This window comes from Canis lupus, chromosome 16 (assembly GCF_011100685.1).
Source record: "Canis lupus familiaris isolate Mischka breed German Shepherd chromosome 16, alternate assembly UU_Cfam_GSD_1.0, whole genome shotgun sequence".
In the NCBI taxonomy this organism is placed as follows: Eukaryota; Metazoa; Chordata; class Mammalia; order Carnivora; family Canidae; genus Canis; species Canis lupus.
The window spans coordinates 27,475,345-27,492,626 of NC_049237.1; the positions used below are offsets into that span (position 1 = coordinate 27,475,345).

The following is a 17,282-nucleotide window of genomic DNA, read 5'->3' on the forward strand; positions in this document are numbered from 1 at the left end:
CATTTATTTTTGAGGTCATCCTTTCTTCCGACATCCCTCCCAAAGCGCTTTTCAACAGACTCTTATTCTCACCAGAACCCTTCTTCATAGATTTAAAAATTAAGATTGCCTCCTCCCCCTTAAAATTAAGTCAGCTCTCGCCATGATGCCTTTTTCTTGGGCAGGCCTCTACCTGTCCGGAACTCACTCGTTCCGAAGCTGAGAATACTGTCACCTGCCTTCCTCAATCACTGGGTGACAGCTCAGCAAAGACCACCATTTCTCACCAGCTGCTAGGGGCCTGTCATCACGCGACCTTCTTCACCAAGGCTGCATTTTCGGGGCACAGGGGGACACCAGGAGGGCCTGGGCGCGACTTCTTCCCCACAGGGAAGGCCCCAACTTGTACCAGATGGGATCCCTGACACTCGGTGTGTGTAGGGGCGGGGGCTGGGGTCTCGAAGCTTAGAGAAAGTGACAAGCAGACCGGGATGCGGAGAGACTGCGGAGTCTGGGTTAGGTTCCGAAAGCTGGTACCGAACTGGGGGAAAGGGGACACCGGACCGAGCACCCTGAACTTCCGAATGCACAGCGGGGAACCGGTTACGGGTAGGGGCGCAGCACTGCGATGGCAATGGTTACGCGGGCGAGCGACCACACACACGCACACAGAATGAGCCGCAGATGGATGGATGGCAGCACGTCTGCATCTCGGCGGGGATGCGTGTACTTGCCTGAAACTCAAGGATTTGGTCTCGGCTTGCGAGTCCTCGTCCTCGGGGTCGCCCTCCGGCCCTCCGGCCTCTTCCTCTCCGGCGCCCCCGCCGCGCACCGCGGACCAGGTCCATTTCGCCCACTGCACTGGGGACAGGATCTGCCAAGGGCTGAACGCCATGAGCGCGGCTCCTCGGGCTCCAGCTCCTAAGAGTAGGGGAAGGGGGAGAGCCTTTTTTCCCTTTCAAAATGGAGGGAACGGGTGACAGGCGCCCGTAAGCGTTTCCAGCGGAGGCGCGGATGTGGTTCAACGAGCGCCGTCGGGGGCCCGGGTGGAGCGCTTCCTCTCGGCCGCAGGCAGCGCCGCTTCCTCCTCGTCCTCCTTCCCGAGCGGCGCGGCCGCGGCCACCTCCGCGCCAGCGACTCCCGCCGGGGCGATGCCTCTCGTGGGGCCTCCTCAGGTCCCCGGGCCGCGGCGCCGGGCGGCTCCGGGTCTCGGGCTCCGGGTCTCGGGCTCCGGGGTCTCGGGCTCCCGCCTCCCGGCCGGCGGGCGCGCATCAGCTGCGGCGGGCGCCGCGCCCCAGGAGCCGCCCCCTCGGACCGTACTATCGGCGCGCGCGGGCGGGGGCGGCGGCGGCGGCGGGCCTTTGAAGTCGCCGGCGCGCCCGCCCGATCCCCCCGCCGCGGCACCGCTGTGGTCGCGCCCGGGCTGCGGGAAGGGGGCTGCCCCGCTGCGACTCGGAGCCGCCGAGCGCCGCTGCGCCCCCACCGCTCGGGCCGCGGCGGCTGCAGCAGCCGGGAAGATCCATTTTCTGGGTCCGCGCGCACTGGACGCGTCCTCCTTCCCTTCTTAATTCTTCTTCTTGCTACTGTGACCTAATGGCGTTGTGACATTGGGCCGCACAGAAAGGAAGCCCCTTATTAAAAAAAAAAAAAAAAAATCAAAAACCAAAACCAAACTTGGAGGCCGCCGTTGCCTGGTGCGTCTCCCCCTCCCTGACTTTGACAGCGTGGAAGATTTCAGCTGTTCGCCTCCGGCCCTGTCACTCCCAGGATCTGGAAATTCCTCAGCAACGCTCTAGAAGCAGCCAAGCACGGGAATTGTAGATGCTTTGTCCCTCCCCAGACCGCGCTGGTGGACGCTCTGGGGCCAGGTCTCGGGTAAAGGGTGCTAAATTACCCTGTGAGGTTACAGCCTGCTCGGTTTCCCATTCTCCTTTTTAGAGGCTTTCTCTTCATAACTTCTATGTCTTTGATTTCTGACTTCGTTTGCTGGTTCAGAAGTATGCCAACAGGCCTGATGAAGGTAGCCTTCGAAATAAAAACCCTCTTTATGCTGGAAGGCAGAGGAAAATAGCAAAGCTCTCCTTGGATTTTCTTCATTTTCCATCTAGGGATTACTCCCCTCAGAGTTTCCAACGCACCAAGGAAGCCCGCTGCCACAAACTACAAACACCAGGCTTCACCATCTCCTAGCCTGGATAAGGCGTTTCTTCTACTATTGTAATTTCCCGAGTTTGCGGTGAATCTGCAAGGTGGCTGCAGGTTCTCGCAGAGAGAGCAGCTCCAGAATTTAGGAACAAAGTCATGCTGAAACTGCAGGAGACCATCTCCCCTGAAAGGGGTTGGCCCTGCTAAGAAGTCATGACTGTCTTACACATTCGATCACAAAAACAGAAGCAAAAATAACGCAAGATAAGGCATGGCAACTAGTCTTACCGTAGGAGAAGGGCAGAGGTTTGCCTGAAGTCTAGATAAAACGGTTGGGGTGTCAGGATGCCCTTCCCAGAGATAAACACAACTGTCATGACTGTTCTGAAGACTACAACAATGGGAAATAAGCAGGATTTTTTTTTTTTTTTAGGTCCACATGAAATACATCACAATATTCTCCAGTTCTTGGGTTTTTTTTGTTTGTTTGTTTGTTTGTTTGTTTGTTTAGGTGTATGGCTGACTATTTAAACCTTCAAAATGTAAGGTCCCCCAGGTTCCTGGATTTGACACAAGTGTTCTGATGCCTGGAACTGCATATTACCCCATGTAAATCAGTAACCGGCATAACCCAGGTCCTGTTCATTCTTCCTCCTGAGTAGTTCTTACATCTTTTCATTCCTCTGCATCCCTACTGTGACTGAGATATAGTTCCCACACTGTCCATTTTTCATAGGTCTACTGTATTTGTCTTCCAACTTGTTCTATCTCTGAGGGTTTTCCCACCGGAGGTTACCCACCTGACTGATAGGTGACTTATGCTCTAGTCTTGCTGTTTCTGTTCCTCTTTACTCCCAGCCCTTTGTATGCCTTGCCATAATCAGTATAGAATTGGTTCTGAACTTCCAGTTTGTCCCAGAGTCATCTGGAACACTTCTTTAAAAATACTCATCCAGATTACCAGCAGGACCAGATCTGTGTTTTTTACCAAATATCTTGGGGAATTATTTTCACAGGATAAATTTGGGAAACAATGACTAGCTTGGACTAATTGTTGCTTCAGGAACAATTTCCCTTTTGCCTGCAGAGTTTTGCACATTTTCCCCTCCCCCTTACTTCTACCTTGAGCTCCCAGACCTGGACTGCTCAAACTGCTTTCATCACCCAGCTCGAGTGTCTACTCTAGGAGAACAGGCTGATTTCTCCCTGCTTTTACCATCTCTATACCTCAAACTTTCATAGAAACCTTTACTGTGGCCCTTAGATGGTTTTGACAGGGGACACTATTAATAGTTATACCAGACAGCAAGCATAAACCAGGATGTTCCCAGGATGTCAGGTCACCCTACACTTAACGCACAATATATAATATGTTTGTTTATATATATATATATATATATATACCACTTCTAGACCATAAGCTCCTAAATGGCAGGGACCACATCATATTTTTTATTTATTTTTGTTTCACCAGACATTAGGACAGGGCCACACACTTAGTAGGTATTGAGTAAATGAACAGAAAAGGAATATTCTAGTTTAGTAATAGACCTTATGAGTTTGGCTAGGATGACATAAGTTCTGAAAGCCTAACTCCTCCTGGGGAAATCAAGTTTCGGAACCAGCACAGAGTAGAACGTGGAGTAAGTAATAGCACCAATAAGATAAAGCCTGACCTATACAGCAATTTCTTGAAACTAGAGAAGCAAATGCCCAGGTTTCTGAACATCGCTCCTCTGCAAGCTTCTGGATTTAATGTGAACAGCAATAAAGGAAGTAATTCAGTAGCTTGAATTTATTTTATTGCCTAGAAGTTCAAGTAATGAAGCTGATATATCAATTTTCCTGTAATTCTGGAAAGAATAGGCAAATTGGAAAACAGATATCCTAATTGAGGTAAACCACTTTGCTGCTACAGCCTCAGCATCACAGAGCAGAATGTCTGTAAATACATGACCATGTAACCACATGAAACTAATTTGTTTTGGAAATGACCAAAAGCACAGAAAGGGCCCTATCTGTTCTTTTCCTTCCTCTGCTTCTTGCCCTTTTCAGAAGCTCTGGATCCATATGAAATGAAAATCTGAAATGTAACTAACTCCCACTCCACAATTGTGGTGTGGTCAGGCTAGGCACACTCCATCCCTGTAATGGATGCTCCAGAGGGATCTGCAAGATGGGTCTCTTCGGTTAAAAAAATAACAAAATAAAATAAAATGTATGGGTAAGCAAACTCAAACAGGCAAACAACTAATCATTTCATAGCATTGCTATTCTGGAAAAGCCCATATGGATGGGGCAAGAGTTGGAGGCAGATGTAGTTGGGGCCTAATTGGTATAAATCCTGTATATCTGATAAAGAGTTGATCTTGGCAGAACGTAAAGACTGCTAACTCTGGGAAACGAACTAGGGGTGGTAGAAGGGGAGGAGGGCGGGGGGTGGGAGTGAATGGGTGACGGGCACTGGGGGTTATTCTGTATGTTAGTAAATTGAACACCAATAAAAAAAAAAAAAAAAAAAAGAGTTGATCTTGGGATGCCTGGGTGGCTCAGCGGTTGAGCGTCTGCCTTTGGCTCAGGGCATGATCCTGGAGACCCGAGATCAAGTGCCACATCGGGCTCCCTGCATGGAGTCTGCTTCTCCCTCTGCCTGTGTCTCTCTCTCATGAATAAATAAACAAAATCTTTAAAAAAAAAAAAAAAAAAAAGAGTTGATCTTAACTCAGGTTGAACTTGATATTGTAGTGGGGGAAGCAAACACAAGAGCCTCCCTAGGTAACTAACATAAAGGAGTGTTGAGGCCATAGTAGTAGCTGTGCCATCTGGAGAACCCTGCTAGCTTGTGGCTAAGGGGCAGTCCTACCCAGTTCCTGGTGTCCAGTGTTGCCATCTAACATTCTCCTGAGTGAAACTCAAATCATGGATTTTATAAGACATCTTCCAATCCATCTTTAATGTTCTTAACGAATTTAAATTGTCTTAAAACTTGTGGAGGCCAACATGGTACCTGACAAAAATAAAGCCATCTGTGTGCTGGGTGGCCTGCGGAACCTAGATGGGCAGAGGGGAGTCATCAGGCTTTGAGCAAGTAACATTTCCATTTAGAAAGATCATTCTGGTAACAACCTGGGAGCTGGGAGGGAAGGAGTCAAGATTGGGAGATCTGTAGAATCACATTGCCTTGCCCCCAAACTACTTAGAGGAAGCGGATGCCCTCTCCCTGGGAGGGTGAAGAAGCAGAACTGAAAGTTGTGTCCTTAGCTTTCACTCCACTTGTTCAAGAAGTATCAGAGTTGTAAGCAATCCAAGCATGATGGGAACACTTTAACAGGGGAAGGACAGGAAAATCTACTGCTAAAGAAACCAAGTTTCTGACAGCCAGTAAAATGAGAAAGCATCTGCTATGAGATGATGTTGAGGGGGTGGAGGAGGCCAGGGAGGAGGATAGGGCCAGCATGGCATGAGGGGATTGGCGCTGAAGTCGCCACAGGGAAAACTGAAAGGTCAGGCAGGCAGACAAAGCCGTTAATGTATCTGTATTCTCTCACAATTTAGGAATCTGGTGAGCGAGAGATACATCTAACTCAACTATGATTGCATGCCAGATTGATGATGTAACCAAAGGAAAAAGCACTGGCCTGTGCAAAACTGAAACGGAGAACAGCAACTCGGTTGACATGCCTCAGTGGAACCTCCACAGAAAGTCTCCCCCTCCCCAGCCCTGCCTTTTGAGAGCCATTTGTTCACTGGATGAGGTTTCCAAGACATGGTAGGAATTCCCTACATGTGGTTACTCTATCAACCTGATTCCTGAATGTTCTCTCCTCACTCACCAAGCAAAACACTCTCCTGAGGTCCCTAGGACATAATGATTTAACAGAACCTTGTATCAATCAAGTTTCATCTGATCCTTATAGTCATTCTCTCTGGTAGTGGGGCAGGTTTTCTTATTCTGTTTGCAGATGAGGTAGCTGAGGCAGAAAGGGCAACCACTTGCCTGAAGTCAGACAGCTAACTGGTGCCAGAGCTGAATCTAGGATGCTAGTCTCCTGTCAGGATCTTGGGCGCTCTATCAGATTGGAAGAAAGCAAACGTACTCGCAGCCGCTCGGTAGCTTGCCACTGGGTCAGCTAGACACTCCTGCTGTTGCAGTCCTGGCTTCAGGCTTACCTGCTTTTCTGACCGACTATAATCTAACCAGGCAACAATATGCTGATGTCTGCACAAGAAAAGATGGCCAATAAGGGCATCTGACATATGCAAATGTGTTAACATGACAGTCTTAACCTTGCGACATCAGATGTTATTCTTACCTATAGGCCACCTAGAATCACAGCCTTCCCTCTACTACCCAAACACACCCAAATCCGAATTTGTGCTATGCATTTACACTGAAAATTATATCATAAAGAGAACTTCCTTTCTAATTTTTTTTTTAATTTATTCATGAGAGACACACAGAGAGGCAGAGACAGAGGGAGAAGCAGGCTCCCTGCAGGGAGCCTGATGCGGGACTCAATCCCAGGACCCTAGGTTCTGGGGTTCACGACCCAAGCCAAAGGCAGACAGACATTCAACCACTGAGCCACCCAGGTGCCCCATCCTTTTTAATTTTTTTAAGAGAAAAGCCCGATTTATGTCCATAGTTAATACTCTTTCAGAGCTCCAGATTAAAAGGGATCTAGATTGCCTCTATTAAAGATGCTCCCCACCTAAGGCCTGCTCAGAGACCTTTGTCTAAGCTTTGCTCTGGTGAATAACTCTTGTCAGGTCCACCCTCTGATCTATTTCGTTCTGTATCACAAAAGTAAAGTTTGACTTTCCCAGAAATTATGCCATTCAACACAGATCACAATCAGACTTATAGCAGAGTTATACTATGTCAGCTTCACTGGGAAGTAGGGAAAAAAAAAACTAAATCTATTTTATGATGTTTGCACTGAACTAGTGTCATTTAAGAGCCAGTTCTGTGAGGCGCTCTCTCATCCCCATCAGACAACTGTGACTATGTTTATTGACTTTATGAGAAAGTTCACTTTAGCTCTACCCTGGCATTGAAGAGTACTAGAGAAACAGTTGTTTAGTATGAAGGACCGAAACAGAAATAGGTCTGTTAATTCTAAGTCAGGAAAAAAAACCTCAATATTATCCCTAATTCTTCCCACCAACTACCACAAATCCAAAGTTGAAAATAAGCCAAGAATGAACATAAAAGATCTAGTTAAAGCAGTGAACGATCTTTAAATTTAGAAATATCTTCCATTCCAGGAGATATAAGTGGTTTTTCTGGCTAAACAGCATTATTTCAATTACAAAGCCTGTTAAACAGGTAGACCATCTTGTAAAATTATTGTTATTGACTTAGCGCATTTTGTGTTCTTCTATTGAATTTATATTCCTTTTCAGTAGATTAGACATTAAGGAAAGTGGGCACTCTGAATCAGGCAGCTTTGCGTGTTTGGCCTCAGACAAGAAAACTATCTGAAACCCTTAAGTTTTTTATGACTGTAAGTTTCTAATAATGAACATTACTCCAAATTTGAGAGATCTAGATTACTTCACTTACCTTGGTTAGGCAGAGGATGGAGTCTAAGGCTTGTGTTAAAGAGGATGAAGGAATTTAGGAAATTGAAATAGAATAGTATTCCTTCTCTTGCAGCCATTTTATTCCCTTTCCTTTACCCTACCTGGAAAATAAATCTCCCAAATAACACACCTGGAGCAATACAGCAACACTGATCGCATGACCCAGGTTTTCTGAGATCATTCTGATATCAAATATTATACCCACTCTCCTTGTAAATACATGTCCCACTTTCGATTTATGAAATATCGTCACTAAGAAGTTGGAAGATAACAGATGGAGATGACAATTGGAAAGGACAACAGAGATGGCTGTGGTTAGAGGGGATGGTTGGCAGGGAGGAGGAGTTTGCACCCAGATGGAAAATAAAAAACCACAAAAAGCTTTCCAAAATAAAAAAAAAAAAAAAAAAGCTTTCCAAAATAACTGGGACACCCACTCTACTAAATCCTCACTTGGGGATGAGGGGTGGATTTCATGACAGTAATTCTCTGTGACATAACCTTCCCGTGTTTCTAAGAGAAAAAGGTGGGAAAGTAAGTAGCAGACTCCATGACATGATATGAAGCCTTCTGGTACTTCCAGCCTTTATCTTCTTCTTTAAAAAAATAAAAAAAGATTTTATTTATTTATTCATGAGATAGAGAGAGAGAGAGAGGCAGAGACACAGGCAGAGGGAGAAGCAGGCTCCATGCAGGGAGCCCAACATGGGACTTGATCCCGGGTCTCCAGGATCAGGCCCTGAGCTAAAAGCGGCACTAAACCGCTGAGCCAACTCGGGCTGCCCCTGCCTTTATCTTCTTAAAGCAGAAGTTTAACTGCTCTATTTGAGTTCTGAAACCACATGTGTGTGAAAATTGAAGGAAAATAAGTCCTTTAACTTCTCTGCTATAGTACAAAGTGGGAAGAAGGGAAACCTGTCCTTTTTAAGTATGTTACAATATTTTTAAACTCCAAATGTTAACACGTTGCTCATTTTCTTCTCTAATAAATATAAGCTAACCAACTAGCTGAATAAATGGAAAGACATTACAATGTGTCAACTTGGTAAAACTAAATATTTAAAGATGGCAATACTACCCAATTAATAAGTCTAATATTAGCAATTTCAATAAAAATTCCTAGGGCTTTTTTTCTTGGGATTTGTCAATATTTTCCAAAGTTTTATTTAGGAAAATTAACAAGTGAGCATATTTTATATTCTTTAAAAAAAGTCAAGAAGGAAATGAGGTCTATAAAATATTAAGACACATTTATGCCAAAATAGGCATATCCTTGTTCTGTGAAACAGAATGTAAAGCCAAGAAAGAGACTCTTATAAAATATAGGAATTTATTATATGTAAAGAAGATGTTATAATCCAGTGGGGAGGGGAAGGTTATTTAATACGTGGTTGGGGAATAAGGTGGTTGGCAATGGAGAAAGAGACCAAGTAAAACCCCTACCCCAGAGCATAACCAAGATAAATTCCAGATGGATTAGAATGCTAAGTAATAATAATCAAACCATGGGGAGAAAACAATCTAGAAGCAACAGAATCTGTCAAAGCTCTGTCAGAAGGATGACTGTCCAATCTTCCAAGTAATTAGTGAAATCACACATAAAATAAAGATTGCAGATTTGGCTACATAAGAAGAGTAAAGCTTCTAAATGTTTGCCTTCAAATTAAAAGGCAAACAACAGGCAAATGACCAAAGCTATTATTGTTTTTACCTAAGGAACTCCTGAAAATATTAAGATCATCGAAACCCTGGCAGAGAGATGAGCAATTATCACTGCTAGCTATGTATCAGGCACTATACTAAGCACTCTTAACATGAATTATCTCCTCTAAGCCCCATCCTCTAGCCCCTGGTATTGGAGGGTATATTATTATGAGGAAGGTATTAGTATGGCTTAAAAAAAAAAACAGGTCAAGTTGCATACATTTTCAACTTCTAGAGCAGGGGTTAGCAAGAGGAGTTTCAGAAGATTGTGACCTCTCTGCAATCATATGCAAAATGATGTGCATGTGTGTCTGTGTGTGTGCACATGCAGGTGTGTTTATTTGCACCCATCTCTCCCCACCTTGTCCCCATACCATCAAGTTCCACCCCAAAAACAATGCTTTAAGGCTGATTAAAGATTAATTTCTGAACCTGAAAATGGAGCCATTGGATTCCTCCAACAGTCACAGGGAAGTTCTAACCAAAGGAGCCCTTACACGGAGAACCCAGACCTGCGAGAGATTAATACAAGAAGCAGCAAGCTTGGATGACACGCAGAAGGGTGGAGCTGCAGGTATTTGTGGGCAGCCTGTGGGATAATCTAAGTGACACCCTCATTACAGGGAGGCATTTGCCTGGGGAGCCAAGGTGCCATTAAAAAAGAGATTTTCCCAGGGACTTCCTACCGATACGCATGAACATCTGCAAGGACGTACAAAATTGAGCCAGGATAGCAAAAATGTACTTTATGTGGAAGGAGCAAAAGAATGAGGTTTACCATCTATCTCTTTTGGGGTACTTCCCTTTTAGAGTGGTGTCTTCCAAGAAACCATGTTGATGAGGTGCACTCTCCAGTAGACCCCTCTTCTGCACCATGTTCCTTTTCGTAATTTCAATCAACCAGGGTCTGGAAGCAGATGATTCTCCTTACACATGGTCTAAAGGTCAACAGCAGCCTAACACTAGGTCCCCATGTGTATGTCATTAATCTCACTTCATCCCATCACATGTGCATTTTAACATCTCACATCATCACAAGAAGGGTGAGTGAAGTACAGTAAGACATTGTGAAAGAAAGACCACATTCACATGGTTTGTATTACAGCATGGTGTTATAATAGTTCTAGCTTATTGTTAATTAGTGTTGTTAATTTCTTACTGCACCTAACTGCTAAATTAAACCAAATCATAGGTATTTATAAGAAAAAACATAGTGTATATAGAGTTTGGTACTAGCTGTGGTTTATGCATCCACTGAGGGCTTGGGAATGTATCCCTAGTGGGTAAAGGAGGACAACTATACTAGCCATGCCGCATCTGGAACAAAGAGGGAACTGTGGTGGGGCTCAGTGGGGGACGGAGGCATGGGACAGGTTGCCAAGGCCCAGGCCTGTGCAGCAGGAAGCTTAAGAATCTGAGGAGCTCTCTTTAAGAGAACCCCAAAAGAATCTTGTGAATACAAGGTGAGGGCCCCTCTAGAGATTATAGGGGGGGCCTGCCCAAGTGAGGCGTCCTTCATGGTAAATTCAACCCTGCCCAGAGGGCAAAAGAGATCCTTGTGGCTCAGGAGTGCCCAGCAAGGCTTCAACTTGTAAGTGAAAATATCGATATATTGAGGCACTGACCTCCTCTATCTTCCACAAGGCAATGAAAAATTTTAACTGTGGGCAGCTTGATGAAACTGTTGGAAGTTACCTCCTATACAAAGTGTGAAACATAACTCATGGTTCTAATGCTTCAGTACAGGTGTAAATATACACACACACACACACACATACATACACGTATACATTTTAATTAAGATAAAAAATAAAAACCACACACACATACATACACGTATACATTTTAATTAAGATAAATAAAAACCGTAACACTTCTCTAGTCTCGTGTGCCTTAGGGATAATCTAAGTGACACCCTCATTACAATTATCCTTCAGACTTCCACAACCACCAGACCACAGCCTACCTTCCCTGGATGGCCATTATTTCCTTATTTCTTCTGGTGAAAGAGCCCCCATTTCCCCTGGGCACATGGCCAGCAGGTAGAGGCCACATTTCCCTGCCTCTTATGCAGGAAGGTGTGGTCTCCTAAGTTCGTTCTGGCCTGTGGGATGTGATCCAGGTGGCAGACACAACTTTGGGGCAGCATGTCTTTAAAAAGACAGCTGCTTGTCCTTGCCTCCCTGTTGTGGGCTGGTGCTGAGCCAGCTACTACAGTGTGGACGAGGATCACACTTGGGAAATGGAACAACAGACAGATGACGGAGCCAAGCCAGGCTGACCCGGAGCAGAGCAGCCTGCTGCCCTGGACCAGCATACCTGAGGGCTGTTATGTAAGAAAGAAATAAAAAGGGACGCCTGGATGGGTCAGTGGTTGAGGTCTGCGTTTGGCTCAGGGCATGTTCCACGATCCCGGGATCAAGTCCCACATCGGGCTTTCTACATGGAGCCTGCTTCTCCCTCTACCTATGTCTCTGACTCTCTCTGTGTGTCTCTCATGAATAAATGAATAAAATCTTTAAAAAAAAAAAAAAAAAGAGGCAGCCTGGGTGGCTCAGCGGTTTAGTGCCGCCTTCAGTCCAGGGCCTGAGATCCTGGAGACCTGGGATAGAGTCCCACATTGGGCTCCCTGCATGGAGCCTGCTTCTCCTTCTGCCTGTGTCTCTGCCTGTCTCTTTCTCTCTCTCTCTACTCTCATGAATAAATAAATAAAATCTTAATAAAAAAAAAAAAAGAAAAGTCCAACTTTGTGCCACTGTACCATTAAGTCTGTTGGTGAGAAGCAGCCTCACCTCCCCCTTCACAATACAACCTCTTTTGGGGCATTTTAGCATCTTAAACTCCCTTGGATGGCAATATTAAATGAGTGAGACTCAAGCCTGCCACGTGGATGAGGTGCTCTAACTAGCCCAGAAACAGGACTGAGCCCACCCTTCCCCCTACTGTAATAACCTCAGCTGTAATACTGCCCTTCTGAAAATTAGGCAGTATCATCTTTAGAGATGACAAATGCAGATGAAAAAACTGAAGGGAAGAGGGACACTCTGTTTCCTGCAAAGGCCAAGTTTTCCAGGCAAGAATGTTTGTGATATTATATGAAGGATATAATCTTCTTTGGGAGAATATTATCTTTAATTCTTCTTGAATATGTCTTGAAAATCATATGATTTTATACATCCAGAAATGCTATATAATAAAAATGAGTATCTTGCCAATTCAAAGGCTAAAATCATAAGTGACTCACATTCTATAAATAAATTAATCATTGTTGTTCTTTGGCTTTAACACCAACTGGTGTTAATAAGGATTTCTGGTACTCATAAAATATTTTTTTTAGAAACTGTTTTCATATAGACTCATAGTCAATTACTTTGTTGTATTATCTTACAGAAGTACCATAAGCAAGGTTATCCTTACTATTCTGAGTACCTCGCCATGTAAGATATGGTAATACTGTATGGATTTTCTACTTCCTTTTGCCAAAGCATTGATAATGCCTGAGTATAATGTATTCACTTTAAATTGTTTTTTGAACAAATGAGAAGTCAGTGACTCCAAACTAAGCATCCACCCTAGATCTCACTGAGCCACAGGAACTTTTAAATGGAAAGGACCTTAACCAGAGAGCACTGGGCTGAATATCCTTGTTTTCAAATGATCACATGAGTCCTTGAGACATTAGGGATCGCTCAAGGTGCAGTCAGGCACCAAAGTTTGTATAACTAGGACTCACACCTTTCTGGCAGGAAATATAAATTCTAGGCTTTCTCCCCAACCCTAAAGGATATACATACTTGGTATGTGTAATGAAGACAAAACTCCCCCCACACCTCACATTCACCTCATTCATTCATTCATTCATTCAAAGTAGGCTTCATGCCCAGGATGGAGCTCACCTCATTCTAAAAGGCAACCTGAACTGTTTTATACGGCAAATAATTTTTTATACAAATAACATTATGCTTTGTTTTAGAAGTATTTTAAATACGTCTAAGGGAAAAGAATATATATGTTCATTCTTTCATTCAATCATTCCACAGATTTTACAAATGACAAAACAAATCCAGTTCTTATCCACATGGAGTTTGCACATTAATGAGTTTAGAAAGCAAAGAAATAAATATGTAACTTATAAAGCATGAAGAGCTCTATATCAGAAAAGCACAGGGGCAGTGAGGAAGGCCAAGGGAGGGGGTGGTCAGTGGAGATAAACCAGGGAGGGGACAGGCTGAGTCCTGAGGGATGAATGTGGGAAGGTGACAGCGTCCTGGCAGAGGGAACAGGAGCCTCTGCTTTGGAGCAAGTATAGCTAAAGTGAAGCCCGTCAGGGGCAGAACTGTCCAGGTGGTTTTGGTGGCGTAGGAAAGGTACAGGTTGTCCAGAGGCCCTGCTGAATCGTGGTCTCTGAAAAGGTGAATTTTTGATGACACAGAAAAGAACAAAGACAAAAGAAAAACTCACTCATAGTTGTGCTTTTGATAAACAGCCACTGTTAAAATGTTGGTGAGCCGTATACCCTGTTTTTATCTTTTTCAAAGGACTTTTTACAACTGGCATCAAGTTATTTCTATTTCTCTAGTGATTATCTGTCTTTCCTGATTAGAAGTGGCTCCATGAACACAAAGTGCCTTGTCTACCTTGTTCTGTCTGCTGATAATATTTTGATGACTGGATAAATAGACAAAAACTTCCATCCTCTTAAAAATACACCAGCATGTACTCATGAGCATGGATAGATAGGCAGACAGGCAGACACTTTTTACACAAATGGGATTTATTTTTAAAGATTTTATTTATTTATTCATGAGAGAGACAGAGAGAGAGGCAGAGACACAGGCAGAGAGAGAAGCAGGCTCCCTGCAAGGAGCCTGATGCAGGATTTGATCCCAGGACTCCGGGATCACAACCTGAGCCAAAGGCTCAACCACTGAACCACCCAGGCACCCCCACAAATGGGATTTAAATATCATACTGCCTCTCTGCTAGACGTGAGGACTCTATTCCTACTTCTGTTTTCAGCAGAAGCTCTGCTCCCCAGGGGAGGAAATAGGGAGCAGGATGTGAAACCAATGCCCTTCCCAACCCCCTAGAGCCCAAGTGTTCTGCTCTCTCTCTTAGCTGCAGTAATAAGCCTTTCAGTGTCTCTAACATTTACACAATTTGTTCCCCATGGAGGGATACTTAGGGAGTTCACTATTCCTCATTATAAGAGTAACTGTGACAACCCCACACATGCATCTTTTCACATGTAGACAATGATTTCTTAAGAGCTAAAACTCTAAAAAAAAAAAAAAAAAAAAAAAAAAGAGCTAAAACTCTAGAAATGGTATTGTAGTGTCAAAACAAACACATTTAATAGTTGGAGACTAATAGCCAAACTGCCCTCCAGAAAGGTTTGTGCTAATTTACCTTTTTATTTATTTTTTTTAATTTACCTTTTTAAATGACAGTGTATGAGATAACCTTTTCCCTAAACCTTAATCAACACTGAGTTCAGTTCATCTCTAACTATGGCAAATAGGAGGAAAAGACTTGCCATTGTTGGTTTTACTTGAACATGTCTGATTGCTAAAGGAAGTCTGAACATACTTTAATGTAGTTACTGAAACACTGGGAGACTTCCTCCCTTCCCGTCCTCCCTTCCTTTCCTTCTTTCTTTGGTAAATGGAGGATTTATGTTCCTTGCCTTAAATCAGCAGTTCCGTGTGGTCCCCAGACCAGCAACATCAGCACTACCTGGAAATTAGCAGTGTAAATTCTTAAGACCCATCCTGAAACTACAGAATTAGAAACTCTGGGGCTGGGCCCAGCCTCTGGGTTTTTGATCAACAGCAAGTTCAGTATTTCCTCCATCAATATGGTATTTGTGAACCGAATTTCACTTACTCTTTCCTTTCATTCAAATTTTCTGAACTATCTCAACAAGCCCCAGGAGTCCAGGGCATCACCAGTGCCCACCTCCCCATGGTACCACATGACACCTGTAAGACAGATTCCCTCTCCTTATCTGCCTAGCCTCATTAACCCATTCTCTGAGCAGAAATCACATTTTCTTTGAGGAGCTGCCTTCTCCTGCTCTCAGGGCATGTGGTTTGGGTATCTGGCTCCCAATGGGAGAGTGAGTAGGAGTCAGGCCTGACTGAACACTGCATTCCACAACCAGCCCCCCACACTCGGTTCTGCAAAGAGCAATGACCCAAGCCCATCCAACTCAGTTCTGTAAGACAACCTCTCTAAACTCTGTCACCACTACCTCTCCTATTTCCTGTATCAAACCTGGGCCCTCTGAGAGGATTTGAAAGAAAATCCAGCATCCTCAGGCAGGGAGACAGGCTAAAAGCTGGCCCCAGGAGCCACCTGCAGGAGAAATGGCCTTTACCATGGTAACTGCAGTGTATTCAGCAGGCATGCCAGGACACAGGCTGATATCAGCAGATAGCATGTGCACAAATGTGACTCTGCCAACATGTGGGATTAGCCAACATGATGGGCATTTTCATTAGTCACTGGCCTCTTGGTTCAATAATCCTTTTATTTAAGAAGCTCTGCAAGCCTCAAGTAATGACAGCTGGTAGACACATTTCCCAGGCTGGTGGGTGCCAGGAATGGATATACAGAGTTTGTGTGGTAACATTCTTCAGCCTCATTCCAGGGCTCTTGATACATCTGTTTGGTAAAAAGTAGCCTCAGATATTCCCAGAATTCATTTTCCCTCACCACCACCACCAAGGGCCAAATTTCAAAAAACTCCCCGACTCTCAGAGATAGTTATTAAAGGGTCCTCATGCTGGAGTCTGTCTTTTCTCCCTTTGGTTGTTGATGGTGTTTCCCCCTCAAATAAGATATTCAGAATGGTTTTATCTTCAGCACCTGCACTTTAATTAAATTCACTCATTCAAAAACATCTATTGAGTACTTCTCGGTATGGGCAAGGCAGGCCAAAGGAACTGCTTATTCTCTCTGAAATCCACATCCCAAACAGGCACATTACAGGCAGCACTGTGCAAGGAACTGATTTGTTTCACACCCTGAGCCTCTGCCTGGTGAAAGTAAAGGAAAGCTCAAGTATGGCCAAAAAAGGAAATAACATGATTCAGCTTCCATAGAGGGTTTCCAAACGCATGAAGGGAAAAAGTAGGGGGAGAGGAAGAAAAGAGGGAGGGAGGGAGGCCCGAGGGTGGTGATGTTACTGACTGCAAAGAAGGAATGTGAGTGAGCCCAAGTCCATGCTCCTCTCAACATTCTGCTCCTAGGAAACTATTTTTATGCTGATAAATAATGCAGCATAAAAAAAAACCTCTCTGCTTTGTACGAGCATAAGAAATCTGGGATTTGATACTGTCAGCTAGAGAATTCTAGCCACACAGACAGCCCTGGGTACAGCTCTTCAGCTCAGCAGGAGAAACCAGTCACCCGACATCTCCATGGCTGAGACTGTCATAGCTTTGTGACGAGAGATGTGTGGGGAAATCCTGGCTGGCAAAACAGGTGCATGTTCGTGTACACATCCCTCCACACACCCCACGCCCATGCGTGTGTGCACACACAGTCACACAGAGACCCCCACACACCCCCTCCACACACACCCCTCCACACAGTCCCATGCACATCACACACAGATATACACAACAGAATCACATGCACACCACACTCCCCCACACACACATACCTCACACACAGATGGTGCACACACAGACACACACACGGACACACATACACACAGCCCCACACATAGTCTCACACACACACAACACACACACACAGAGCCAGTCGCACATAGAAACCCACCCATACACACACCCCTCCACACAGTTCCATGCATACCACACATATATACACAACAGTATCATACACACACACACATACAC

General features: G+C 44.5%; 1 protein-coding gene across 13 annotated transcripts in view; it reads right to left on the bottom strand.

The window, feature by feature from the left end:
• The window catches only part of TACC1 (transforming acidic coiled-coil containing protein 1), a 119,443-nt gene that overhangs the window by 57,714 nt on the left and 44,447 nt on the right, over positions 1-17,282 (bottom strand). For 2 of the 13 annotated variants that reach the window (XM_038560034.1, XM_038560041.1), the window contains exon 2: positions 714-900. The exons of 6 other annotated variants lie outside the window; for them this stretch is intronic. In XM_038560034.1, the coding sequence (XP_038415962.1) occupies positions 714-874 (161 nt within the window). In that variant the 5' untranslated portion in view covers positions 875-900. Of the gene's footprint in view, positions 1-713; positions 1,179-17,282 lie in introns of those variants that run through there. 5 more of the 13 variants (XM_038560037.1, XM_038560035.1, XM_038560039.1 and 2 more) reach the window with 5 other exon arrangements.